This window comes from Coturnix japonica, chromosome 12 (genome assembly GCF_001577835.2).
Source record: "Coturnix japonica isolate 7356 chromosome 12, Coturnix japonica 2.1, whole genome shotgun sequence".
Lineage (NCBI taxonomy): Eukaryota > Metazoa > Chordata > Aves > Galliformes > Phasianidae > Coturnix > Coturnix japonica.
Window position 1 is genome coordinate 6,255,832 of NC_029527.1, and position 27,168 is coordinate 6,282,999.

At 39.4% G+C, this 27,168-nt stretch overlaps 2 protein-coding genes across 5 annotated transcripts in view; both read right to left on the reverse strand.

Annotated features, from left to right (window-relative positions):
• The window catches only part of ARHGEF3 (Rho guanine nucleotide exchange factor 3), a 93,318-nt gene extending 81,128 nt beyond the window's left edge, over window positions 1-12,190 (reverse strand). Inside the window, exons 1-2 of one of the 2 annotated variants that reach the window (XM_015875027.2) lie at window positions 12,062-12,190; window positions 3,222-3,317 (exon numbers count right to left, since the gene is read on the reverse strand). In XM_015875027.2, the coding sequence (XP_015730513.1) occupies window positions 3,222-3,317; window positions 12,062-12,096 (131 nt within the window). In that variant the 5' untranslated portion in view covers window positions 12,097-12,190. Of the gene's footprint in view, window positions 1-3,221; window positions 3,318-3,450; window positions 3,632-12,061 lie in introns of those variants that run through there. The other variant, XM_015875028.2, reaches the window with a different exon arrangement.
• A 3,235-nt stretch (window positions 12,191-15,425) lies between these two features.
• Window positions 15,426-27,168, reverse strand: part of IL17RD (interleukin 17 receptor D) — a 50,894-nt gene continuing 39,151 nt past the window's right edge. For all 3 annotated transcript variants that reach the window (XM_015874880.2, XM_015874879.2, XM_015874881.2), the window contains exons 6-13: window positions 26,402-26,446; window positions 26,160-26,311; window positions 25,321-25,386; window positions 24,789-24,843; window positions 23,839-23,949; window positions 22,130-22,314; window positions 19,923-20,862; window positions 15,426-18,393 (exon numbers count right to left, since the gene is read on the reverse strand). In XM_015874880.2, coding sequence (XP_015730366.1) covers window positions 18,278-18,393; window positions 19,923-20,862; window positions 22,130-22,314; window positions 23,839-23,949; window positions 24,789-24,843; window positions 25,321-25,386; window positions 26,160-26,311; window positions 26,402-26,446 — 1,670 coding nt within the window. In that variant the 3' untranslated portion in view covers window positions 15,426-18,277. The remainder of the gene's footprint in view (window positions 18,394-19,922; window positions 20,863-22,129; window positions 22,315-23,838; window positions 23,950-24,788; window positions 24,844-25,320; window positions 25,387-26,159; window positions 26,312-26,401; window positions 26,447-27,168) is intronic.

A 27,168-nucleotide genomic window follows, 5' to 3' on the forward strand; every position in this document is an offset into this window, starting at 1 on the left:
ATCTGAAGACAGAATAAGGAAAACAAGGCACCTCAAACTCTCCCGCTTTGGGAGAGATCCAGAAACACACATTTCAGTTATTAATTTCAAACAGCTGAAATGCTTTCTGACTTATTCCTAAGTAAATAGATACAGAATTGAATACAAAGATTCCTTCCAGACTGGAGGAAGCACATTATAAATCCACACACAACAACAAAATCTGGATATCATCCAATTCCCCTGCACATTTGTTTTGAAAACAACATGCCAGCCAGCCAGCTTTGTACTAAGAAACATTAATTGACACAGTTCCCACTTGCTCTCTTATCTTTAGTTCTTTTCTTGCAATTTTCAACATGAAGAATCTGAGAATCTGCCAAACCAGTAGCTTCTAAAATTTCAAGGCTCTTGCATCTTTATTTGTTCAAACGTTGCTCCATAGTAGCTCGCATAACAAATGGTCTTAACATAAATAGTATCAGCTGGATTTCTCAGTATTTTTGCTTACCAAGAATTGCTGAATTTGTTTTATGCACGAACTCTGCTGTGGTACTCTCCAGTTATCAGACATTTACAGCAGTCACACTATTTCTGCTAACAGCAATTTATTTTTTGCTGCTGATGTAATCTTGATTACATTTGTTAGGGGTGAATTTATAAAGTACTATACAGCATAAAGGGGAAGAGAGATTGTTGCAAAAATAATCACGATGGTTTAAGGTGTTAACACTTATTCTCGTGCAATTTTAACCTGACAATAAATCTGCCTTGATAGTTTAAACCGCTACTAAAAGCTGCTCTGCTTAACCTCCATGACTTTGAAACAAAAGAGGTTACATTTCCACTTGCTCTCTTACACTTGGCAGAGAAATGTAACACTTATGCTCATCAAATGTAACCTTGTAGTCCTTCTGCAATTAGAATGCATTATTTCTACTCAAAGAAAGCCTAATGTAAATTAAGAAATAGAAATATAATTTAGATTTTCCTTCAAAGAAAAGCAGGCAACTGAACTGTTGAAGAGTTCAAAAATTTATATCAATCATTGGGGAAAAAAGAAATCCTTCTACAGGCTTCCCCTCCACCCTGTACCAGCCTTAACCAAAGCATTGCTCAGGTGTCAGGTACAAGTGGCATTTTCAGAAGTTTTGTGGTTCAGATTCATGCCAACAAATCACATCTAACCAGCTGTGAATCCAAGAGATTTACACCTACAGCACAAAGTTTAAAAGCGCCAAAGATTACAATGAAGTGTTAAAGTGACAACAAGTCAGCAGCCATGTTAAGGAAAATTCAGTCCACCAGAATATGAGAAAGAACTCTTAATAGCAAAGACCAGAAGGACAGCCCAGCCACCCAACAGCTGCAAAAAGAAATGATGATCAACCCTGGAGGGTTGCTACTTGAAGGAAAGAGGCTACACTCACTTTCCCATCACTTATCAGACTATATTCTTTCCTGGTATCAGGTCTAAGGAAAGAAAGCAGATAAAGTTTCGATGTATTCTTTATAGTCAGTAAAGCACTCACACCAGATAACTCTCAACATCCATTATTATTCTTTGTGAGACTGAAGTTGATTGGTACCTTCTCACACTCCTTTCTAAGGACTGACAATTCTAGCTAGCAAGCACCAACTATATTTCTGTCTTCTATTGTTTTACTATCCTCTATAAATGGGGAGCCATTATATAAACTGTTATTTCCATTTTATAATTTATCCTCTAATCTACCTCCAGCATAAAAAACATGTAAGGTGGAATGATACAAAGATGGTAACAGATATTCAAAAGGTTATTTATGAGGAAAAACTCACTGATATGGATGCCTTCGCTGGGAAATGCTGAGTTAGTCTCCACTGGGGAGCGATCTCCAAGAGGTGCTGCCTTAGTGGTGGTCAGCCCTTAAATGAGCTCTAGAGGAGATGGAGTCAAGCTCTACCCCATCTGGGAGCACAGCTAAATTACTCTCACCTGTGCTCCCACAGCTGACCCCACACTTGCCTCAGCTGATTAATCAGAGGTTCAGGCTGTGATTACCAATTTCCCATACAATGCAGCTATTTTAGTCAGCATTACTAAGAACTGCTATGAAACACTGCAAGGAAATGCTGTGATGAAAATGAAATCGTATTGCGCAATACCACAAGTAGAACAGAAAACAATATGAGATAACAAAAGAACAGTGTGTTTCAAGTCTCCACCCCCCAGTACAGCACTGGGAAAAGCTCTCAAGTTTTCCATATCCTTCTCCTTCACTTGAAGATTGTTCCTAACTCTGAGGATGTTCCAGGAATGGTAATAGAAGTGGGGAAAGTTCTCAAAAGTAAATTACTTTCCAAGTGCTTTGACACTTACCTGAGTACTGCAAACAAACAAACAAACAAGATTCTATGTTATTTCTCGAAAAGCATCCAGCTAGCTTTAATTTGCTAGCTTTCGGTTTTTTTCTCCATTAACAGAAATAGCTTTTAAAGAATATTTCTCAGAATAGAAAAATACATGGGCACCATGTTTTTTTGTTGTATGAGTTTGCTATCTATCTATATGGTAAATAAGCAGTATAATGAAATTCTAGCTCAGCCCAACAACAGCAAGTAAAATCGGCAGGCTCTCAATAAAGAGTTCCCAGCAACACAGCCAAAATAGGCTCCAAGCCTTCCCAGCACAGCTCTCTTCACAACGACACCAAACAAGGTGCTAAAAACTGCACAATCAGTGGCAGTTTGCACCAAGAAATTGTCCTGAAGTACAAGAGTTTACCACCTCTACCACTGAACTTCATTGTTGTTCCTTCAGTACAAGTCTTTTTGATCAACAGTAGAAACTATTGACATTTCAATGTCGCCTAGGCCACAATCTCAGGAAACCACAAGCCTGATTTCTGAACTGTACAGCACTTGAAGGGCTACTACTAATAGCAGAGCATAAGTATAGCAACAGCATTGGGAGATTAAGACATTTGCCATATGTGAAAGATTCCACGAGCACAACTGGCGCCCTGCTGAAGTGAACAGGAGTTTTTCCACTGCCCATCCCCCTGACAGCCCCATGGTCATCTGCTAAGAATTCAAAAACAATAAGAGCTTCTTCCCCTTTTTCCTTCTATTGTTAAATAATACAAAATAATTGATGTAAACATTTATAACACAAACAATTCTTTTACATATTTTTTAATACTAAGTCCCTCAATATCACCATCCAGTAACCTCTCAGAAAATTAGAAATAAAGCTTTCTTACCAAACCTTTTCTTCCTCCATTCCTCCTCTGGCACATTGGTTTATTAAGGCAGGGCTGCTCATGGTAAGCGCAGAGCTTCCAGAATTCATTTTTTTTCTACAAAGGTACAACAAAAACAACCATTATTAAAACCTGAATGTAAGCAAAGAATTTGCATTTACTAATTCACTAGAAAACCCCAACCTTAGTACAAACACTTTTAAGACCAAATACAGTGCATTTTACTCACTTAAGTAAATCTCCTAAATCAAGGGGATTAATTGGATGAATACACTGAGAAGGATTTGGCAGTTTTGTGAACTTGCTAGTTATGCCAAACTCAACACTGATTGTCTTTTGTTTACTCTTCTGAACGGAGGCCAGCAGAGTTGATGTCAGCAAGCCCCTATCCAGGGCTATGCATAATGTCAGTTATGTTAATTGAGAGCAGCAGTCAGAGCTGGCGTTGTTGCAGAAGGATCCACACAACACTGGGGAGGAAAAGAAAAATGGATTGTGGATATTTAAAAGATCCTTTGAGCATATTTTAATAACTTAAGATCCTTATTTCAGTAACTTAAGATCAAACCTCAGCTGATTTGCAGAAAATTACAATTCACTCGTGGTTGAAGTGGCAAAAACAACGCACATATTCAAATGCTGGCAACAGCAATTCCCAATCGACAGTGCTTCTAAGAAGTCTGTATGGCCAAACATGCTCTGATTAAATGACTCATATGATAGCAACCAACCGATCTCTGGATGAATCAAGTTAATTTCACACTGAAACACTGCTATGTTTTGGTACCAGGATCTACAACATTAACAGAAATACTTACACCTATCTGTGTGGGTTGGCTGGTTATTTTTGCTTTCAGAACAAAGAAAAAAAAAAAAAAACCAGCCTTCTTGAATTCAACCTAAATTCAGCTCTGACTGAAATATTAAATCCCATGCCTCTCTAGTCCTCAGTAACACAGGAAGAAAGCAGATGTTCTTATAGATACTCTGAAGGAACAAAGCAGGAGTCCAGACTTAAGCATCTTCTGCAAAGTTCCTCTGCTTTATGGAGCAATTTCACACCAGTTATGCAGCAAGAGCATCACCTCCTCTTGCAGTCACCCAAACTGATACGACACAAGGTTCAGAGGAAGATTAAAAGTAGTCCATTCATTTCCAAACTTGGAAGCCGAAAGAATCATTTCAAAACCACAAGGTTGCCATTCCAGAAAAATAATAAATCAAATATCCCATACTGTCACTGGTGAGCACTGTACCAGAAGTATTTATCTATGACTAAGAAGGTATATTCATCACCTTGAAAGTGAATGCTCCACACACAGCTCTGCACTGCAACTTCAGGGTTGAAACAGGAGTAACAGCAGAGGACAGAAAAAATGATACAAGTTACTATGACACCAACTACTCTCAGAACAACTGATAATAAAGGTTGACACACATCAAAGAGAAAACAAATGATACATGGAATAAACCCAGTTTGTTCCCTCACATTCCACAAGGAAAATTAGGTACAGTAATACAGAGAAGAATGGATCATATCAAAATTCTCATGTCCCTCACAGTCCCAGCCTAGCATCTGAAATCACTGATAACACCATACAGCTTCAAGTCCAAATTCACTCCTCAGTTAAACACACGGAGGAGAGGCCCAGCAGCCTGCTGGTACCAGGGCAGATGGGCACCCTTCCTCAGCTGTCACCAACAGAAGGATGGGAAACACCGCCATGCCCAGTGGGCAGCGAGCAGCCAGGCACTGCTCCAGCATGAGAGTGGGCAGCACAGAACAACCCAGCATGCTCCCACTCATGGCAGAGAATCAATGTCCCAGCAGCACCCAGCACACAACCCCTGCCCACTGCAGCAGAAACCCACACTGTCCTCAGCGCCTTCTGCCTGCCCCAGCCAGCTCTTGCAGACTGTACTTTCCTCCCCACTGCCATGGGAGCTGGAGGAGCCCCAGCACCTACTGGCACTGCCATGCAGCAGCACTTCTCCTTCACACCTCAGAGGTCAACAGCCAGGAGTCAGATTGGCTTCTGCAAAACAATCAGCAATTCTTCATGCTGTGTTGAAACAGGCCCACACTGGTCCTAGATCAGCCTTTACCAGGAGCAGCAGGTAATTAAACAGCTGATCTCCACATCACTGACAAGTTTATGGCTATGTCAAATACCAGAAGTTTTTTAAAGTTCTAAGACAAATGGAAAACTAGTATTTATCTGCAAATTCCAAGGCCGTAGGCATCAAACATCACCACTACGTCTGTCATCTCCATGAAGAATTCTCAGCCTGTAGCATCTATCCTGATTTGTTGCTGCGCCAGGCACTGCTCTGAGACTCTCTTGAGAATAAATAACTATTTGTAAAATAAAACCACAATCTTCCTATTAGAGGATATACAAGGAGATATATTTCATAAAGCAGCACGAATATTTACATTTGAACCACTCAAAATAAAAGCTAACACTGACAAAATAGAATTTTATTTGGAATGTACTGCCTTATTATTTGGTCAGAGAATCAAAAGTAAACCCAGAAATGAACTCCCAGTACTAACATCCCAAAAATTAAACTCAATTCAAGAAGCAAAGGAACAGTGTTCAGAGAAAAAAGAATAAAATAAATAATGCTGTTCATATGTGCTTCTTTCTTTATCATCATCCAACTCTTGTTCAGACTTGCACTTTATGGCACAGGCACTCCACATGACGAAACATGAAGGAGGAAAATAAATCTGTCATCTTCCCTCTTCATAACGTGCAGCCAGGTGCCAAGGCAAGTCAGTAAATATCAGCTTAAGAAACTCTGCTAAAGATGTGTTCTGTTTCTCTGTTTGCACACTGAGCCTTGACTGTTGTAGACAAGCCACATGTACTTTAATTAAGTGTTGTCCTGGAGATCGTGCTCTGATTTAATAGGAGGAAGTGGGCAAAAGGCAATTCCTGAACAAAAACAAAGGAAAACAACGTCAAAGACTTCATTTATACCAGCTATGTTTAACAGCACCGTCACTATCTTACCAAGGCAACAGCCTTGAAGAAACATCCATCCTGCCTGTCAAGAGATACCACAAATGTAGCAAACCTACCCTAGGACCGTACTAGAACACCCTGCAAGAAGCACGCAACCCCAAATTCTCCCAGGAGTTACCTCCACAAAGAAAAGCATTTATCTGTCATAAAAAATTACCAATTTGCAGTGTCTGACACAATTGCAGTCCATCTGCCTTGCAGTGGATTCTTATGACATAATTGCAGAGAACAGCCTAGCACTGGTAAGCCATTGGCTCAGGAGTGAAAAAGCATTAAACTTACACATATGTATATATATACATATATATATATACATATATATATATACATATACATATATACATATACATATATACATATACATATATACATATACATATATATCAGCCCCTTGAATTTTAGAGAAATGATGTTCCCATCCCTTAGAAAGCTGCACAGAAGTTTCATTTCCAGTAACAAGTGCATTTACTCTTCCATTGTTTTTTGCAAAGTCACATCTCCAGGCACACGGTACCACACCTTGATAGCACTCAGCTGCTAACCAGGAGGTTGCCTCTGGCAAACAGCTCATTCAAGTGCTGACTGCACCTTTAAAATGAACTTCATTATTCAACTGCATAACTACAAGTACCAGAACCAACCCTTTATCCAAACAGCTCTTCTGATGTGTTCAGATACTGCAGTTGCCAAGAACTTGGTATCACTGAAGCACACTTCAGTAAAACCAGAGTGAGAGCTCAAGAAGCACATGAGCAGCGTTTCTCCTACCTACAGCTGGGAGCAGCAGGCAGTGCTGGGAGCCACTCCACCCCGAGCCCAGCATACCATCAGCCATCACATACATGCACTGTGCCTATTTCATGTACATTTTGACCTCAACAAGCACATCACATGCCATTGCTTAGCTTTAAGACTTGAAAAATGCACGTGATTCACTAAAGAATGAGGTCTGGGAGGACCTTTTTGAACACATATTTCTTATTCCTCTCCCTGAGGCATCTCACTAAATGCCATCAACTACTGTTCTCTTCAGAAGAGGAGGAAAGTTTTGTATAAAAGTGTATATACAAAGACATTTAGAAGATTTTATGTGGTAGAAGTGGCTCAGAGAACGACACACACTGCACGTAACTCTTCACTCTGTATTTGGTGGTTCCTTTAAAACTCTCCAAATAATAGAGAAGTTCTAACATAACTCTTCCCTGACTTCCAGCAAGTGCTGAGTTTGGCTCACTTCCCACATACCCACATTGCTTATAGGCAGACAGTCTATACAGTCCTACATAAAAGATAGCGTTTACTTTTGAAATACATGAGTGTTACATTTCTTCTCAGCACAAAGTCAACTGAAAGGCACAAGACAACAATAATAAAAACACAAATTCACACCAGGCTGAAGCCAAAACACTGATACAGACAGTGTTCTACACTGGAGAAATAAAACCTACTGTGAGATGACGTTCTCGACAGAACCAGTCCTTTATTTTACTGGGGTTTCATTCTCTTTCCACCCCAAAAAAAGCCAAATGGAAGATGTTTAGAACTCATCTCAGATCACTTTCAAAGAAACAATGTGGAGAAACCTTCATTGAAGAGAGAACGCTGCTATAACACAAATGTCTCTCAGAACTGTTAAAATATGCCGATATATTGAGACACCAACACCAGGAAAAACAGGTTGAGGTATGTGCACACAATGTTATATTACCAAAATATGAAGACAGATTTTCCTGAGCTGGTTATTGCCGTGAAAAATAAGTTAATCAGACTGCTGGTTTAACTTACTCTGTGTAGCAGCAGGCTTTGCTAACTATGTCTGTCAGTGGGGAAAAAAAAGAGCAAGAACTCACCCCATCCTGACTGACCTGCAAAGCCATCAAGAAATGGAGACTGAAACTCTAACAGTGTGGGGGCAAAGAGGGAACATCTGGGAGCTTTGCTGTCACGTTAGGGACATTGATCGCTGTATCAATAAAGAAATTGCTGTATCAATAAAGAAAATGAAATCTTTAATGTCTCAGTGCTCAATGTCTTTGCAACCAACAACTAAACCTCTCTTATCTGCTCAAGTAAAAACTCCATTGTGAAAAAATGCTAGCAAAGATTGGAACAGAACATTTGCAACTGAAGGTTTAAAATGCAGAAGGTGCACACTAAATTAAAAGCCATAGAAGCATTAAGGTTGGAAAGACCACTCAGATCACCTGGTGCAACCACCACAAACACACATCACTCAGTGCAGCGTTTTCCAAGAAGAAACTTAATATTGTTTAGCAGAATTCACAGAGCACCGAGTGCTGCATGCTGGTGAACACAGGCAGAGACCAAAGAATGTCATGACACTGCTGTCACAGTTACAGATGTCACAGTGAAAGAAGCTTGTTTCTCTGCAGACCAAAAGATCCAGATGTTCCTAACACTACAAGCACCAGGATTCTGCACCATGCACTGAACAAAACAACCTATACGTTCCATCAGCCAGCAAGGAGAATCCCCAACCACTATTTCTCTGCCCTTCTCCACTTTCCAAGTTTTTGTTGTTTATTTTTAATTTCTTGTCAACAGAGCAAGCAAACAAAGCACAACACCGTCATCCTGCTGCAGATTTATTGGCAGTCTGTTTACAAAGAAAAAAGGGGGCAAAAACTTGCACTGATTTGGTTCACACACTATGATTCCAACTGTGAATCCAACTGCTTTCATGCTAAACCTTCTGCGCTGCGCTCTGCAGTTGACACTATGCAGCAAAACAATGTTGAAAAGCTCTCTCCAAAGCTGAGAAGTATTTATGTTCCCAATCCAGTGACTCATGCAGCGAGCGATTTCTGAGATGAATTTAACTCTATCCACCTCATACGTCTGAATGTGAGAGCAAACATAAAGCGCTTATTCAAAAGTCACAACAATGACAAGGATTTTATCTATGACAATTATTTTATCTATTTTTTTTATCTGTGGACAGGCTATTCCCAGAATTAACTACATGGTGTTCCTGTAAAGAATAGTAAACGTTACAAAGCCATACAGATAGCAAAACTATTTTAGCAACACTAAACAAATTTAAGGGACAATTTATTAAACAAAAGGAAGAGGAATTTTTTGAAGCTTGTATTGAAGGAAAGTATTTTTTCCCATAGTAACAGCAGATCGAGGGAAAAAGAAAGAACGCATTCAGTGCGCAGTGGCCCAGAGTCAAAGCAGCACAACTGCTGCCACATGTTTTCATGTTCTTCTCTTCCTTCCAAAATATTACCGCCTCTCACAATAAAACGGTCTGTTCTCGTTTTAACTGAGAATAAAAGCTGAGTGGTTGATATAAGCACAACTTTTCCCTTTAATCAGAGCGATCATTTCCAGGGAACTGTAACATGTTCAAATTTCGTCTGCCTGGAAGGGCGTCAGATCTTCTCCCCAGCATCAAAACTATCACCCTGTCAGCCTATTATCTTCAGAATCATGATTGTCTCATTCAAGATTGCTGCACAGTTCCACGTCACTGAAGTTTCTCAAGTTGATTTGCTTTTTCTTTTTACTATTTAACACATTTATTAACACCAGGCAAAAGCTGCATTGCTCTAAAATTACCTTTTCAGCCTTCAGTGTTTTTCAGCCATGTTGCTAAGCATGCTTCACATTCAAACCTACATGAGAAAGCTTGCAAGATTATCTTTCCACACAGTAGTCAACTTGCTTGAGGGAACTTGTTCCAGGATATTAATTATGTATCTGTGGAGCATCAACAAGAAGCTAATTTTGATAGCAGCTATTAATGTAGGCACATTATTTCAAAGCTTTGACTCAGACAAGAACCTTGCAATCCACAGGGCAATCCCAGGTTCAGGGTTGACGATGCACACAGCAGAGGCTGATGGCTCTAAATGCTGGGCTGTGTGCATCCATACATGCCTCTCACCTCTCCAACTGCAGGTCAGGATCCTTCAGTTAAAGCCATGTACAAGCAGAAGCTGTCAGTCACCCTTAATGCATGCACTGCCTGAACAACTGGTCTTTGTCATCTTCAGAACAAAGGTGACAGTCGAGACAGAACCTTCTGGGACAACACTAAGTGGGCACACGAAATAAAAGCAGTAGAATTCCTAATATGCTGGAGATAAGCACAACGGGTGTGCTCTTCTCCTAGTTATGTTGTTTTTCCTGAAAATTTATTGTAGGCAAATGCTGAAGCACTAAAAGTAAATAGAAGTACAAGTAGAATGCCTGAGAGATGATACCAGCACAGCAGCTGCTCTCGGCTCTGCTGAAATCACACAAGTCCTGATAAAGACTGCCAGCTTTCCAAGTTTCTGCAAGCTTCAGTGCTACAAAAACCAGCAAACCTTTGTGAAGGCAAGTTGTACCACACTGATTACACCCACAGAGCTACAAAGGTACGGCACGGCTGCAAGGACAGTGAAACCTATGCAGAAAGGAGAATCAATAACAGCACAGGGCACCTTTCTACGTATGTAAAGTTTCTGTTTGTATTTGTAACAGCTGGACATGAAAAACAAAAGCCAGTCTTTTAATGGAAAAAGGGCCTCCTTCAGCAGCAGCCTGTCTGAGACACAAACCACTTCCAGGTAACTCAGCCCTACTGCAGTGTACTCTCAGGTTTGGAAGCCTGAGGCTACCGGTCATGCATGTGATCAGGAAGAACTAAATAAATCTGCTTGTAGCAGTGCTTAGATGTTAACAGCCCAACCCAGCAGCCACCAACTGCTGCAGTCCTCCCAGCTGGGCTCAGCACAGGATTCAGCACCTGCAAGTCAACTGGTTGTTTACATTTCCAGTTTATCACTTTGTGTTGTTCACAGCTGTTAGGGCTTATAGTTCCACAGCACATCACCCCATCTTCAGCTCTAGACGAGAAAACACTTGCTGTTTGTTTTTACATCCTCTCTGTTACATTCAGGCCATCACAGCTATGTGATGCGCAGCTATTTAGTTCAGAATTCCAGCTATTTTACCTTTTTTTAAGCACACTACCGTAGTGTTGACAGCAGACCATAGATTACTGCAGTATCCTTAGTGAGTCCTCTGTTTTCCAGCCACACACATCACAGCAGCTCTCCATGCTCTGACAGACCTACAGGCCGTGGCCATTTCTTCATTCCTGAAGCCACATGACTCAGGCAGCTGAAATCCACAGCAGGCCCTCAACATCTCGAGAGCTACAACTGGCTGGAGAACCAAAGAGCCTTGTAGGACCTGGACAGATGGAGAACACCTTTTGCCAGCCAATAAGCACTGACATAAACATCAAAATGTCAACACTTCTCTTTGTGCAGCAAATCCAAGTACTTCTGCCTCTTTCAACCTTTTCTTCCAACACTGCTCTGAATTTCGTTATGGTCGTTAAGGACCAGAGCAGTTCCTCAAAGCACAAAGCTCTGTCATACCTTAGTGAGCTCCCAATGCTTATCTCTCCAAGATATAATAAATAACTAAATAAATAAAACCAAGAGACTGATAAAACCAACAGGGCAGGGCAAGGCAAAGCACTGTAAGGCGAGGTGTGGGGGTCACGAGCACCCTACACAGCAGTACACTCGGCTCTGATAGGAAACTGCAAAGACAGTTCAGTTCGGAGCAGTAAGGCGTTTTGTTCGGTATAACTGGATAATAAACATTGACTAAAAACATCTCGGAAAGTTAACGCCTGCACACACACGGCCCCGCAACGCCGCCCACACAGCGGCCTCGGTGGGAGTGAGACCCCCCGTGCCTCCCCCCCTCCGCCACGAAGCACAACGCAGCCGCTGAATGCAGCCCCCAGGTGCCTCCCCCGCTCTGATAGAGTCACCTTACCGCTCACATTCCGGCTCTTCCTCGGCTCCCGGCATCGCGGCTCGCAGAGCTGACAGCCCGGCCGGGACTCGGTGCCGAGTAAAGGAGCGGGCAGGACGCGGGGCTGTCAGGGCGGAGCTGGGAGGAGACGCTTGTGCCGCCCCCAGAGCCCGCCCCGCTCCACAGCACAGAGCCGCCCCGCAGCGCTGCTCCCCGCCTCCACCCAGCACTGACGGCGATAGAGCCGCTAAAGGCAGCGGAACAGCAACTCACAGGTGGTAACAGAATCACAGAATCACAGAGTGACCCGGGTTGGAAGGGACCTCAAGGATCATGTAGTTCCAACCCCCCTGCCTGGCAGGGCCACCAAACATACACCTTTACTACATCAGGTTGCCCATGGCCCCGTCCAACCTGGCCTTGAACACCTCCAAGGACGGGGCATCCACAACCTCCCTGGGCAGCCTGTTCCAGGGCCTAACCACTCTCCTAGTGAAGAACTTCCCCCTAACATCCAACCTAAATCTTCCAGCAGTACTGCCCGCCTGTTATTAAAGAAGCCAAATTATGGTGAGGACAGAGATGTTCAAAGACACATTTCCCAGCCATGAAGGCAGCCTAAGCAGAGGGTCAAGTTCAGCAGTGAGAATCCTGCCCTGCTTTCCTGATCCCCGTAACTATTCTTCTCACTCCACCCTCCGTGGCTGCGTGTTGTCCAACTGTTATCCTGCACAGAGATGGTGGTTTCCTTCCTAACACCGAACTCACACCTTGGCATATTTGCAAAAGCTACAACCGAGAGCAGGCGGTTTCCTTTCTGCTGATGACTAACAACTTTTATGGGAACATTCCCTGTATCAGACATTTAAAGGCAAGCAGGCTTAATGCTATTCTCACTCCTAATTATTCTGAAATGGGTATGATGTAACTCGTTTCACCAAAATGATCAAGGAGCAATGCTTACAAACCAGGCTCACATCAAGCAAAAGTTCCTCTGGAAGTGGGGCTTGAAATAGGCCCCTGCCAAATCTGTGTATGGTCACAATGCTGCCCTAGCACCCTTCAGTTCCCCTACTGCAGAGGAAATAACATTCATGGCTCACATCCACCCCAAACCTCTCTCCTCCTCCTGCAGTTCTTCCTGCATCTCTGCTGTGCTCGCCTGTCACAGAACTTGGCTGGGGCACGGAACAGTGCCCAGGTGACTGTACTACCAGGTGGGTTGTTGCAAAATAGCAGAAGCTGCAATCTCTAACCACATGCTGAATGCCTACAGGCTGCTGGAAGAAGCGCCATTATGGCTCAGGACTAAGACACAGATCCCTGTGTTCTACCCTCATCTGACATCAGCCTCACCTCTGCAGATCTATTTCCTACCTAGTTCCTATCAATTTCTCATGCAAAATGAGGATAATATCACTCGTTTATGCCATTTGCACGTCTAGTTAGTTGTGCTCTTGTGACTTTAAAAAAAATCTTGTGAAATACCAAACAACTCTAATGCATCTCACTCACACTGTCAGTATCTGGTTTCATAATCAGCCACACTGAAACCGGCTGAATCACCTGAGAAACACAGCATTGCTAAAAAGGGGTGCGGACAGAGCAGTTATAAAGGACTTAGAAAATGCCACTGAAAAAGATGCTCATATTGTGATAATCATTCAGCAAATCGCAGCATTCATTACTTTCACCAGGCACTATTGAGCTGCAGTGGAATACAGACTCAAAGACTGCTTTTTTCTAATAGAAAATTGTCCAGATGTTATTCTTTTCCCACTTGTATTTATAATTAGATATAAATTATTACACCTAACAATTTATTTATTTATTATTTTTCAGCACTTCATTTTCACTTCAGTGTACCCAAATGTCTGCATTGAAGTAAAATACCCAAATCTGGAACAACTGTGCCTCCAGCACTGAGGTAGACGTGGGCAAGCATCTCATTCCCTGGTCATCTAGTTAATGTTTTATCAAAGACAGGAGGAAAGAACATTGCCTTCTCCTTGATTTTTGAGGGCAATATGGCCAGTTCCTGCTATCTCTGTGGACTGCCAGAAACACAAAGTTCTCACCCACAGTGCCATGAAACTTCACAGGTAAATCAGACTTTATTAAATGGGAATGAAAAGCAAAACCGTATCCTGATGTAGAAGATAGAATCTGACAATTGTTCTGGTTCTTATGAGTCTGGGAAACAGCAGCAGATAACGATAGCAAGTAAAATAAGATAATTTATTGCAGAATGAGAGAAAAATTCCTTCCACTGATCTATAGAACAGCCCTTCACTTCTGACCTTTCAGAAGTAATTCAGGTCTGATCATTTATAGATTGAATACACATATTGTGTGCAATGCACGTTTTATCACTATAACTCAAATGCAAAGTTCTAGGGTTGGTGGGCTTTGGTTTTTCTTTTTCTTTGGGGGGAGGAGGAAGGGGGGGATGGAGGGAAACACTTCAGTATTAAATCACCACAGTATTTAAATGTAAGATAAAGAAAAATAAGGGCTTACTTTTCAAAGTTCTTTTGAGCTGTATAACCCATATGCACATCCCCGTATCAATCCATGACTTTCCACGCTCTCAAACTAGAAGAATTTTGGCCAGCAGTTCTCAAACATCGGGAAAACATTCCGAGGGTACTCATATTTTAAACCAAAGGCATAAAAACTAGAGCAGCACTTCCTTTCCATCTTACTTTCAACACAAAGTCCCTTGTGTATAGGACTCCAAGCAGAGCACACAAAGAACAAGGCTGCAGAACATCCTTCTAGGTGATACACCTGGGAGAAGTCCAGGTCAGATAAGTAACTTGAAATTCTCTCTTGAATTATAAATGCAACTGTAAATGCACTTAATGACACTTCAGAATGTCTTTGATTTATGCAGTGATAAGAGTAGAATTCAGAACTGGGAGACAGAGGCACAGAGAAAAGATTTTGAACAGCATCCTATAAAATCAAAATACAAACCAACACAGCTGATGTATTTGCAAATTAAGCACAATGTATGGAATTCAATTCCTCAATCGTAACAGTTTCATAGACTCATTACAGACTTTTCTTGTCTTTAAGTATGATTGCACCAGACCGAGCCTGTTATAAAAGCCTTCACTTACCTGAGCAGCATAAGGATTATGAGTGGTTTTAAGAACTATCCTTGAGAATATTCATTCTCATTGGAGGATTCATTGAGTGAACACTGAACTTCATTCAGATGTTTTAAAAGGAAAAGAAAGGAAAGCAAAGAAAGAAAGGCATAATTATTGCATCTTCATTGACAAAATGCATCCAATGCAGTTCATTATAGCTACATAGTTTGTGTGCATAGATGGCAGTTGAAACACAGTATGCAAGGCTAGGCGAACTTCCACAAGGATACATAGAAAATAACTTTATTAAGTCATATTAAGGCAGTTTTATTTAAAAAAATCAGACCCAGTCTTTGCAATACAGAACTTTCAGACAAGTACAGTTTCTTACAGTTGCTTCACTATATTAAACACACATCAAAATATCAGTTCCATTTCTAGATGTGGAGTGTGAACAGTGGTTCAGGTCTGACTGTTTGCATGGGATGCATAACTGCATAAACTGGATAACTGCTTAACTGGATAAAACAACTGGACTCGAGCTAGGTCTTCCTATACTACTAAGAAAAGCCAAATGAAACCAACTGAACAAAAATGTTTTATTCAGACTTAAAGTATCATGAATTTTTATTTCTGCAAATATCAGCTGCATTCTGCTTTCAACAGTTGTTGTGTTTATGGGCTGGTACAATCATGGCAACAATACTTACCAACATGCTGGACATGCAGCTATTCCTTGAACCTTTGGCTTTTCAGTGTTTTTTCCACCTTCCCAAAAAAATGTATTTTAAAACACTTGATGTCCACACACTTTCATCTAGCAGTAATTAAGGGGATCCGTTCACCATTAACATCATTTAGAGTTTACTAATGCTTGAAAATAGTAGTAAGCTAACCTCTAATATATGTATTTACAGATTTGTTTTAAAAATACTTTTTACAAGGATTTTGGCTGTTAAATTCTTTGGAGGAAAAATAGAGAACTTTTGCAAACTTAGCACTGTTTCCTTCTAGTATGTCAATATATGTAATATTCTTTCTAATTTTATGAATTACCGTGGCTTTGAAAAAAAATATGCATAAATTAGATCAAGAATCACATCATTTTCTTCAATTCTGTCTGTGTGTGTGTATGTACTTTAAAGTGTGGGTTTGTCCTGCTATACATTTTCCATTAAGTACGCTTGCTTTCTTCCAAGGTCATGTAATATACAGCTTCTGCTTTATGCTACAAGGGAATGAAGGAATTGTCTGGTTTTTCCTCCACCTATAAAGGATTTAATTGACTTCCACACAGACATTTTAGTTACAAAACAATTACGACTTGCAGGATTATACAGCAAATTTTGAGGAAATCAAAGTAAAAACATTAAAAACAACTAGCAACTGCTTTTCTCCATTTTCAAAACTGAGCCTTCTTAGACCTCAAAATGAAAACTTAATTCCTTTAAGTAACACTGAATTTAACAGAACCACAGAATCTTCCATTTAGCCTAGCACAAAATAATACTATGAGTACTAGGAATTTACCTGGAGGAAAGAAGCATTACCTTCATCTTCCAGTTGCTAAGAAATTGCCTCTTTCTTATGACTGTAGCTTTGGTACTTCCATGTACAGCAGCTCTTCAGCACACAACTTCTGTAACCCTTCTAACCTGTATTTTATTAGTCCAACCACTTTCTCTAGTAAAACTCAATGATGCACTCTGTATCCAGCTTACTTGGATGCTGTGAGTTTGACATTTTTCAGTTAGTGCTCTTTCAAATTCAGAAAACAGGTACAGATGAGCTAATGGATGTTACATTAATGGACAAGAACCTCCAAATCTGACACATACGTATGACATCACGTTATAACTCCATATTAAAACAGCAAAGCATGCCAAAGTTCTGCCATCAACTGGTATGTTCAAATAATTGTTACATTTTACCCCTTATAGCACCCTCCTTAATGAATTTGTGACAGCAATTTTGGGAGTTTTCCATTTGGATCTTCAAATGATTATATATAAATCAATGCAAAAACGAACAAAATGATAGCTTCAAAGCTACTCAGCCAAGACCTCTACTTTAATGGTCCTATCTCATGTTAAAATGGGTAATATAATGTAACAATTGGCAGTGTCTAATTCTCCTCTACCAAAATGGATTGAGTATTTGAGGTATTAGAGGTCTCCCTCAATGCACTTTACTTCCCCTAAAGTAACCTCCTGGTAGCAGAAAATGAATATGGATGAGACGAGTCAGAGTTTGACTGTATGAGTAGAACTAGCAAAGGCACACTGAGGTGGTGTCCTTCGCTGTTAGCTGTTACCATTCTGGCACTTAGAACTGCAGTCAGTTACACAGCTGGAATTTACCTGAAAAGTTCCTCTTTGGAAATAGCAGCAGTAATTTGGGTAAGGGTGAACCCACCTGGCCACTGCAGGACGAAGGACTCACACATTCCATGCCCTTAAGACAAACACGACCAGATGTATTTTTTGGGTTTTTTTGTTTGTTTGTTAACGTAACACTAATAATAGCATAGTCTCTCAGTCACTAAGTAATGATAAGTACTGTGAACTTTGAAATATCTCACAGGCTTCTGTTCAGTGGTTGGCTCAATGAAACTATGAAAATAGGAACCAAAATATTTCTAGAAAATAGTTTCTCCTGAACAAAAATTTCTTGATCTCACCTTTGGTTTTTTTTATCTTCCTTCCTAAAAACTTCCTGCTCTCATTCACTACAACACTCCTGGCATCAGAAATGTCAGCATTTGACATTAGAGGCTGGAATACAAAATTTACTGAACTCAATATTCCAAGCAATTTTATGCCCAGTTACAAGATTGTGCCTAATAAATAAGGTCACTTTTTATTATGACATCTATAAACAGTGTAACATCAAGAAATTTAAGTTAGTAATAGGAATAACACTGAAATGTTTCTCATCTATTCTTCCATCTTTTCAAATCATGAGAGACTGTTTTAAGCCCAACAGGATCAGATTTACTGGCCATAAAAATCACTTAGGAATAACAGGTCATCTTCAGGGAGTATTTGTTCCTTCAAGTAGATTTAGTGCTGCAATAGCATTGTGGTTGAAGCACAGAGGCTGCTGATAAAGTGGCAATGCATAACTATGTACTGATGTATTACAAAGGAGCAATTGCCTGCAGTTCATCAGTATGGATATGGCAGTGAAGTTCTGCTTTACATATTCCAGGCACTAAGAACTTTGTGGAAGTGATTACAGGAGGTTCTTCTTCCCCTATTAAAGAAATAAAAAAGGTGGTTCATTACTCCAAATACTGACTTTGTATTTGTCCAACATTTTAGAAACAGTGCAAAGAAAACTTACAAAGGCCACCTGGATCACAATGCCTCACTGAACCAGAGTCTGAGTGAGGCACAGTGGTATTTTTAGACAGGGACAATGAATGAGAAAACACCAGAAGTAATTTTGGTTTCCCTGGCTGTTGGAGCATCAGAGTTAAGATTCATCCCTATCAGGTACTGCTACAACATTCAACGTCTGTAGTCAAAAGATGCAGACAAGCACGTATGTGACTTGAGATTTAATTACTGAGAAGACTGTCTCGTTCAGAGACCACTTGGCAGCTGAGAGTGCTGTGATGGAGGAGAACACTGGTAAAGCATTCACACAGAGAGGCATTAATCTACCTTCATGGATATTTTGTCTGTAAATTTTCCCACAAATATGTGGGGGAAAAAAAAGCTGACTTAAAAGATGACAGGAAATTAAAAATATAATATGAAATGTGAAACAAACAAACAAATTTTATGTCTTATACAATTAAATCAATATATCTGTATTCTTTCCACAGAAAGTTTTCAATTATTTTTTATTTCTTTCCCCCTACAGACTATATAGCCTACAGCTGCTGCATCCATCAATGAATATCTGTCTGTTTCCTCCCTAACAACATTATGGCACCAAAGATGGCTTAAGAATTACCTGGATAATGAAAAGAGTGCATTTAGGTAAGATAAAATTCTACCAGGTTAGCTCACTGCCAACACTCATTCAAGAAAGCAGAACAGATTATCAGCATCAAAATACAATATTCTCCTGCTGTAGATACTTAAGGAAGAACTCAAATGTTCTCATCCTACAAATGCAATTGCTGGAACATTTCATACTGATGTAGCTGTGATGCCAATTCAATGTGTTCAAACTGGTATGGTGAGATCAGCTTTTTACATGGCCTATAGCAATATTTATTCCATCTAACTGTAGGCAATTACATCTTTGTATCTCTTTTTGAGAGTTTCCTGAACATTTAAATTCCTCCAGTGAAACCCTTTAGTTCATTCCTCTCAGCTCTATATCCAATGAGCCTAACACAAATCTGAAGCTTGAGTTAACCACAGTACAGAGCATATCCCTAAAGGTTCTGATATGTATTGGAGCAAAATCAGTTTAGATGTATATCCTTTGTTTAAGCTTTGCTGCAGTGCCCTCCTGATTAAACCACACAGCTGCCAGCTTAACGTGCCAGCTGCCAAGGAGCCTCTGGAAGAAAGATACAATCTTTCTGGTAATTAGGTCAATTAACAAAAAGTGGCTTACTAATATGATCTTTATGAGATCTTACTTAACTAAGGATCCCCTCCCCGCCATATGATTAATTTTCCTAAAGTTACTTAGAACCTATCTTTTTTGACCACCTGTATGTAATACTTACCTCCCTCTGCTGCTTTCTATGTTTCCTTGCATAGTATCTTTAGTATTTTAAGATGTTTGAAAGTATTTTTTAAAACACCGTTGTATCTTACCTAGACCTGATGATGAAGAAACACTTCCTGTGATGGAAGACGTTTCAGTTTGATCTGTCAGTAGTCCTTCCATCAAAGGCAAAGACAGTTCAGATGAAGGAACGGATGAATCATAGATTCCAGAATCTCGAGGCATATCTTTAAGATTTGAAGCTTTAACAGCGTGTAACAATGGTCGAAGAACAGAGCTGCCACCACCTTGAATGTCCTGAGTTTCTGTGTCTTCTCCAAGATTTAAGTGCTGAATTATACAATGAGAGTCTGAATTTCCAGCTGAAATAATATTTACATCTGTTTTCAGGTAGAAATCATCATCTGCTGCCTGTTTATTCACTAAGTCATTTAAAACCAAGCCTGAGTCAAATTTTTCCATGACAGGCTCCGAGTAATGTAAAGGATGTGGAAGGAAGGGAATAAACTGTTTCTCAAACCAGTCTGGTTCCTGATCAATGAACTGATGCATATTACAAATGGCAACATAAAGAGACCTACCAGATTTGCTCCTGAAATAATTCCTTTTACTAACGTTAACGGGAAACACCTCTGAATCCTGCACACTAAGGTCTCTGGAATGTAAATGTGAATAAAGCTGAGGCAGATTGTCCATGAGTTTGTATTTTGTACTTAGATCCAGAATACCAGGAATGTCTCCCTCGCAGGAGTAATCAAAGTAGACTGCAATGAACTTGCAGAGGTCACTTGAATTCTGCTTTGCTTGACGAAGCTTCTCTGCAACAGTCAACACAGCAAACAGAAAGAGTTCTCCTTTCCCCACATCTTTGGTTACTCCTCTATGTTTCCAATTCTTTTTTTCAACAAAGTATTTCATTCCCTTGGAGCACACGATGATGATAAACTGAGACTCGTTTATTTTTTTAATGAGCCATTCTTTCTGACTTTCTTTACAAATCTTCAGATCTTCCCACAAATCTAGAGCCACCTGGAAAAGGAAAAGCACATCCCGCTTGGTATTTTTATTACGTATTTCTAACAAAATCTAAATAATGTATTATATTTATCCAACTATTGAGAATTAGGAGCTTAACTATGCCTTGTCCCTGATGCAAATGCAAGCTGCTTTAAAAGAGAAATAAGCAATAATTAACTCAGCACTGGTAGAGAATGAACTAGAATCAGTGGTACTATTTCAGTAATTATTCACCATGCTAAACATTGCCTGTGGACTGAATATTTCACCGTGAAAACAGTGAGCTGCTAAAGTAAACAATAAAAACAACATAATACACAATTAAAAACCACCACAACCTCAAGTTGTTTTTTTTTTTGTTTTTTTTTTTAACTGAGAAATACCTACTTTTGCCCTGATATCTCATCTACATCAGAACAGAAAACTTTGACACGTCAGAAGACAGAATAAACAGATGCCCTGAACAGAAAGACTCGTAAAGACTGCTACCACACAGTCATCTACAGGAAGAAAGTAGTCATGTATGAGGAGAGAATTCACTTTACAGCTGCTTGGGAGATGCTCTGATAAAGGCACGATGAGGTAGTTTTTCTATGGCTTTTCTTTTTATTTCTGTTCTTCAGGAAAATCTTCCATCTGTGAGAAAAGATATCAGTACTGTCCTGTTATTTTAAAGGGGTCTCAAACACCACTTATTTTGTTCCTTATGAGACAACATTCCAGTTTCACTTGAAACCAAAATTGTGTAAATATTCTGTTTGAAATGATGCCTGATGTCATATGTTGCAGGCTATAGTTCTAGTGGTAACAGCCCAACTCCGTGTTATTCTAAAGAGATACGGTGTATTCGTACTAAATACTAATCTAAAATGTACTAATCTCAAAAGGAGTTTGCTATTTACAGAACATGTCATCCAAACCATTTCCCGCATTTGAATGAAGGTTGAGGCATTGATCACTTTCATGTGCTTGGCCACCAGAGGTCAGACTTGCTGTAGAGCTGAAAAATCATTTTCAATTCATACATTTAGAACCATGGTGTTAGGATTAAAATTCAAGAAAAAATAACTATTAACTGTCTTGTTTTCCACAGTTCTGTATTCTGTGCAGGCTAGGATCTCTTTCTTTTCTTAACTGAAGAAAACGTATGTAATATGTAGAAAAGTAACACAAGTTATGTCTGTCCATAGGAGACACTGAAATACCCCACTTCTCTCATTATGAGTTTTGCAAGTACTCTTAAAAGTAATTCTCTTAACAGCAGAAATGTTGAGCTTACCTCACAGCCACAGAAGTCCTGAAGAAAATAAGCAAAGCACTGGATAACATTAATGTGTTTCTGGCAATCTTTACTGGAATAGCAGATGAACACTTTTGGCCGGGGGTGAAGTCTTTCCACAGGGAGACCTGCACCGTAAGCTGAAGATTCTGAGCTCTCCTCATCTAGATGGGAATATATATTCTCTAAATTGGAAACAAAGAAAAAGAATTTATATTATTAAGGTGTTCTTTTGTTTTTTGAACTTTCTAGACTTTGAACTAAAGAAAATAGAAAATAATTTTTTCTAATTCCTTTTCTGCCTGAGAAGGTTGCACACCCTCAATCTACCGGCTTCTGAGCTGTTACATATGTGGAACATACCTGGAAAGGGAAATGTGGGATTGTATTGCTGCACAATTCAGAAAACTCAAGAAAGTTTTAGTTTATAAGTAGAATGAAGTTGATTCACCTCACTGTGAAAGAAGCCTTGCAGATATACTCTCACAAAGAGCTTCCTGCAAAACTAAGTCCTTTTGAATACGAAACTCCAGGAGTAAAGGTCCTCTCAGAATATCATACAGCATCTCTCTGGTATGTAATGGTTTTGAGATCTGGCATGCATTTGAACTAAGACAAAATTAACATCATTCAAAATAGCTATGAGTGTTTCCTTCCTTGGATGGATGCATTTACACTCGAACGTGGGTGCCTCGCACCAGACTAACTCAATATAGCTCTACAGTTGATTAAACTCATTTTGAATAAAACGTGTCTATTTCAAAATATAAACTTTGCCCCAGGGATTTCTTTTTTTATTAGAATAATTCATCAGGAATAACTACTCTGGAACAACTCTCTGCGCAGTCGTATCCGCAGTGCTTTGTCTTTTTGTTGGAACTGTGCTAGTTGTGAGCAAACGAACAGCCACAGAAGACCAGAAGGTAAAAGGATTTAACCCAAATGGCAAATAGCACTAGCAGTGTATCTCATTTCCAAAATTCAGATGGATAACACAGATATGTGGAGCTTGGGGAACGTAATCGCTTTTTCCATATTCCTGAAGCAGCACGATTCCTTAGATTCTATCAAAAAATGCCAACTGATTTTTAACATATCAGCGTAACAAGCACAGCTTGCCAGCCCTGCACACAGTGGAGAGAGAAATCAGTGAATAGAGATGGAACCTAACTTACAGAAACATCTGCAACTAAGTTTTAGGGAGAAGGCTTAGGATGATGTGTAAAGGCAACTTTCAGGACAGCAAGAAATATGGAACAAAAGACACAAGTAGTATTCCAGACAGTGTGGAGAATTACATTCATGTCACATGGCTTTCCTTTCTTTCTTTCAGTTAGATACTTTTGAATGAAACAAGGCAACGTTTAAAATACAATTTACAGTTTTGTTTTTATTCCACCCAGGTCGTGCAATACTTCGAGAATTAAACAGAAATCCTAATTAAAAAATAATTTCCATCAGTTCTTCAGTTCTCTCCTTTCTACACTGAAGCTCAGATTTGTAAGGTAATACCTCTTCTGGAAACAAACCACCATCGTGCACTGAGCTAAGAATTTCCTACAAGTTTCAAGACAGCATCAAACATGGAAAGGAAAGAGGAAGAGCTGAAAAATAAAGTTCTTCAGGTAAAGATATTGCTAGAATAAAGCTACTAGCCAGGACCTTGTAGTTGCAGATGTGTATCATCCATACTGAAAAAGCCCTCTTACCTTGCTGCTTTTTGCGGCACATCACAGTGAAAAGTGTTGCAAATGCCGAAATGACAACTAAAGGGACTGTAATGGCAATAGCTCTTATTGGTCCAGCCCATGGAGAATGTACTTTGAAAAACAAAGCAGAATTAGGCGTGTGCTTATTAAAAGAAATCAATCAAATCTTTACACTGTGAATGTAAAATCGTTGCATCAGATCATTATCAGGTAATTTGCAAATGTACAGTAAATTCAAACAAGATGTTCTGCTCCATTTAAAATAGGTTTTATGCTTACTGTCCTGATAACCGCAGCATTAGAGCAACTAATGTCAGTAACAAGTGCTTTCTGCGTACTGCCCCCTCATGGTGAGGGAGTGAGTTATATTTTTAACGAGTTACACAAGAATCATTTCAGCTGTTTCCATTCCAGAAAGCTCAAATAGCGGCTTCCTACAAAGACTTTGCATCAGTCCATTGTGTCTATTGCGTTCTCCTAGGGGTATGCTTTGGGTCTGCAGTTATACTGAGAAATCCTCATTTAATTTCTCAATGACAGGCCAAGCATTCAACCAATAGATTTTGCATACTGCTTAATTTCATTTCAGGGCTGAAGTGCATAGCCAGGCAATGTGTTTAGGCTGCACTATTACATTACTTCCACACTACTGCATGCACTGTTTGTTCACTATTAAGGTACAGATTATGAATTTTCATATCTATATGAATAACAAAAGTGATGAAACCACAACTACTTCCACTTATATCTTTATCTAAACTGCACTAAATATAAACATATAGAAAGGTAGATGCTTATATATAAGCATGCTCTCTTTTCATTTGGTCAAAACATCACACCACATTTGCATTAGCAGTTTTAATTACAATGAACAGTTATGTCAAATCAACATTTATTTCCAAGACAATCTAAATTCATAAGGCATGGTATTTAAAAAGCAATATTCATACCTGGTTTTAGTGCATAGTGCATTGTTTTTCTTGTTGTATTGGTGTCGTCGACCAGCTTTGGAAGGTAAAAGTTGAATTTTATTCTGTGGAAATCTCATTTTATTTTCTGCAGTATTGAAACAACTATAACAGCTTCCACAACCTGATGAGAAACTTACTGTTCAAAAAGTTACAGTTAAAGAGCACCAAAAAGTACTAACCAGTGACCTCACTTGTCTTTGGCAGTACGTAGCTTATTGTCCTGATACTAACTTTACAGTGCATGTATTGTCATCCATCAAAAGAGACATAATTTTCAAGCATAGTAGAAAATGGCCCAGGCTCAGAATTCCACTTGAAGGCACAACTGAAAGCACTATGCGCTTAGAGAAGCCAAACTATGGAAAGGTCAAGAACGATCTAAAACCTTTATTTGGCCAAGGTACCTCAGTAGGGATGACTGAAGTTACGAAAGAATTTGACTTTAATTTCACTTAATTCCTCCATGAATACATTCATTCTGCTGCAGTAGAAATGACTCTGTAAACATTACCTCGATTATATAATCCCCTGGAGTAACATTCTGAAGAATACAACTTGTAGTATCCGTGTTTTGATCCTACATTAAAAAAAAAGACAAAAAAACAAACAAAAAAAAAAAAAAACAGAAAATACTCTTAATTACATACTCATACTTTTAAAATATAATGTAAAATACATTCATATTGATTTAGATTGATTTCTTCTGTATTAGAATATCTTAAACCAGCTCAACTAAGTCTCTACTCAAATATGCAAGGACTACAATCCTCTGCTTGCAAAGCTAGAATATGATTAATTATCCATTTAAAAAAAACAACAACAAAGCAGTTTTCAAAGGTCTGAGATCTTTGAAACTGAGATCAAATTTGCCATTGAATAATAACCAAAGGTAAGGAAAACAATACAGCAAATTGCAGCACCCATAGGAAGACATATACACAGCTCTAGAAAATCAAAGAGAACCTAACTCTACACTCAGAGTGAAATGAGCAGTACCTGGTGATACCATCTCAAATAGGCAATCTGTCCAGTGGTAAAATTTGGTGTGGAGATTAAAAAATCACTTAATTGGAAGGAACATTTAACAAATGTCATAAGATGCAGTTTGAAGTACTGATTAGTTGTATAACAAGAGGTAACAGCCTCTTCTCATTTGCTTACAGTATTCAGAAGCACCGAGCACTCAACTGTTGTTTTGATTGATGGGTGCTATCATAACACAACAGATACTTACACAAATAGCACCAAATAGTTTAAGATTTTCAAAGTGATCGCATTCTGTAATAAGTTTCCATAAAACCTTTTGAATGATTTTTCTGCTTTTGAGAGTTGCAAAACACAGTGACGTACCTGCTTGCAGGTCTTTTGCTTGAACGGCCCTTCATGCTTCAGTTTGTAATGAAGAAAGTAATATCTAAATCCAAAGTTGTGGGGAGCATGATCAAAAGACACATGCATATTAAAACCCTGCTGGGTAACATTCAGATTCCGTGGCTTCCAGTCTGTCAGAGAAAACATTCATAAACTGGCAAGTGACTCTTCAAGGGCAGTAACTTTTTATAAGTAAACAGAAAATGTTATGTTTTACTTACAAGGTTTGCAGATGAGATTTTCTGGCTGTAGCAATAATTCACATGCTGAAAGTACAAGGTAAAAGGTATTAATGACAGAGCATCCACATGCTATGCGAGCACAAAAATAAAATGCAAATGAAGGAGTTATTTCAGCATTTTTAAGTCAGTACTCCCATTTCTTTTCCAGTCTGTCATATGTCCAGAGTGAATAGATTTTGCAAACCCAGCTTCTGTGTTATGATTCAAGTCCTTTCTCATCTTTAAATGAGATACACAGGGTTAGTAAATGGAAAATAGTAATCTTTAGTGGGACAAATATCAACATTTTACCCAAATTGGTGCTCACAGTTAGAGTCTATTTAATTCTATTTAGGCATTGATGAGTTTATTCAAGTTTCTTCTCAGTAGGCTGCAATAAGAATTGCTAATTGCTAAGTAATACTGAGAAAGTCAACTTGATTGGTTGCTACCTTGTTTCATATGCCTTCATCTGTACCTACCCCTCTGCATACCCATTTACCCATTTTTGAAACTGATCTCAAAAGCAAAGACAATTTGAGTTTGTTCAGTGTCCAGAGAAGGGAAGAAAAGGAATGAACCTCTTTCATGAGTCAAATGTTCCTGAGAACAAAGACTGTATTCCTGCTGCAAGCAGATCTCAGGCAGTTATTGGCCTTTCTGAGACCCTCCCTCTAGTTGGTGGTTAACATGAGTTATACTCTACAGATTAATCACTGGAATTCAATTTCTTTCTCCTTAAAACCCAGATCTTCTTTCAAAGCCTA